This window comes from Anneissia japonica, unplaced genomic scaffold, assembly GCF_011630105.1.
Source record: "Anneissia japonica isolate Jap-2015-1 unplaced genomic scaffold, ASM1163010v1 scaffold287577_len299045_cov155, whole genome shotgun sequence".
Taxonomy (NCBI): domain Eukaryota; kingdom Metazoa; phylum Echinodermata; class Crinoidea; order Comatulida; family Comatulidae; genus Anneissia; species Anneissia japonica.
The window spans coordinates 184818-186388 of NW_022686369.1; the positions used below are offsets into that span (position 1 = coordinate 184818).

Genomic DNA, 1571 nt, shown 5'->3' on the forward strand with positions numbered 1-1571 from the left:
CCTACAACTTACAAATTAGTAATACAGCACATAACACATTTACTAGCAAGGAGAGTGTTAGTATTAAACCGGGCAGCCACTGGTTGTTGGCTGACGCGATTCAATGAGAACGCAACAGATAACATTTAATGACCATTTGTTCTTACTGCTGCCGACAATACAAAAGGCATTGCGTCATGTAGCGCTTATGGAGCGAGGGTTGTACAACCATTGTACGATATGGTGAATGCCCAGATTTAACAGTGGCAGCGCCACGATTTGCCTAATGAGAAAAGTTTGTATTTCCAATCTTTTTTTAAATTGCACAAAGTATACCAAAACAAGGAGCCCAGGAAAAAATAAACAATTGTTTTACTCTACAAAATGGCTGACAAAAACCCAAATCATTACCGTTTTACTAACATCAAATACATAAAAACTAGCACCATATCACGGCTCTTTTTTCCTTTATTAAGTAATATTGTATGACCATGGCCAGTATGCAAAACACAACATAAATATGAAATTGAAATATAAATATTTTAGGATACCAAGCAACAGTGGTAACTTTTTCGTTTTTTCTAAAATTATTATTTTTTTTTTTTAACAACAGTAGTTATGTTCCAGGTGTCCCGAGTCCCTTGGAAATCGGATGACCTTCAGCACTCCCGCAAGCAAACAATAATCTCCCAGAAATAAGCTATCCAACAAATTTTTAATATGTGCATGTTTTCAATACTATATTATCCATTGTCTCGTGGAAGTCTGTCAACTTGGTGGCCTTGGCTAAAAGTAAAACTTTATTTTTGCTTGAAATAATTGGTGGGTTTGGAAAAAACAAGGTAGAATAAACTACATACTCAGTGAGGCAAATGATATAAATATAAAACTTCTGCTATAGGTATATGCAAAATCTCTGTTATCACATCGACTTTTCCAGACGTACACAGAAGCGAACATTTCCATACTTAATTTATCAAACATTTTATTCTATTAAAAACATAACACTAAACAACCAACTAAACATTTCCAACAAAATTTCAAATTTACAAATTCATTATCATCAAAGATATCTTCTAAATAACAGTAATTTCTCTCCCTTTCTACTCAATTTATGAAGTGAAAATATATGTTAATGTCCCTTTGCATTTACTTGTCACTGATTGGTCAGTGTATGACATTAATTGGTCAGTTACAAGGCGTACAATTTTAGTTGATCTTGGACGTCGTTCATATTATCAATGCCAAAGGTGTCCTTGCTCTGTTCCATAAGTTGGAATATTGCCTCCAGCTGCGATTTTTTTGCTCTGTAAAAAATAATAGTTGTTTTTTTTTGTGGATTTACCTATTAATTCCTTTACTCATAATAATATGAATGATAGTACATATTAATATTAAAAATTTTGCTGTAATAATGATACAGTATGTAATAATAATTTAGTTGAAAGGAACTGGCCACCTGCCACACAATGCCAAGATTTAGTACAATGGGCACCCAAAAGCTAATTCCACTACGTTCATTAATGTATATGGGCTGCCTTTACCTTTAAATAATAATATCACAATTGCAATATTTCATTTTGATCGTTTTG

The 1571-nt window shown here is 33.0% G+C and overlaps 1 protein-coding gene across 2 annotated transcripts in view; it reads right to left on the reverse strand.

The window, feature by feature from the left end:
- Positions 1-947: 947 nt before the first annotated feature.
- The window catches only part of LOC117116924 (matrix-remodeling-associated protein 7-like), a 1899-nt gene continuing 1275 nt past the window's right edge, over positions 948-1571 (reverse strand). For both annotated transcript variants that reach the window (XM_033261068.1, XM_033261072.1), the window contains exon 4: positions 948-1286. In XM_033261068.1, the coding sequence (XP_033116959.1) occupies positions 1172-1286 (115 nt within the window). In that variant the 3' untranslated portion in view covers positions 948-1171. The remainder of the gene's footprint in view (positions 1287-1571) is intronic.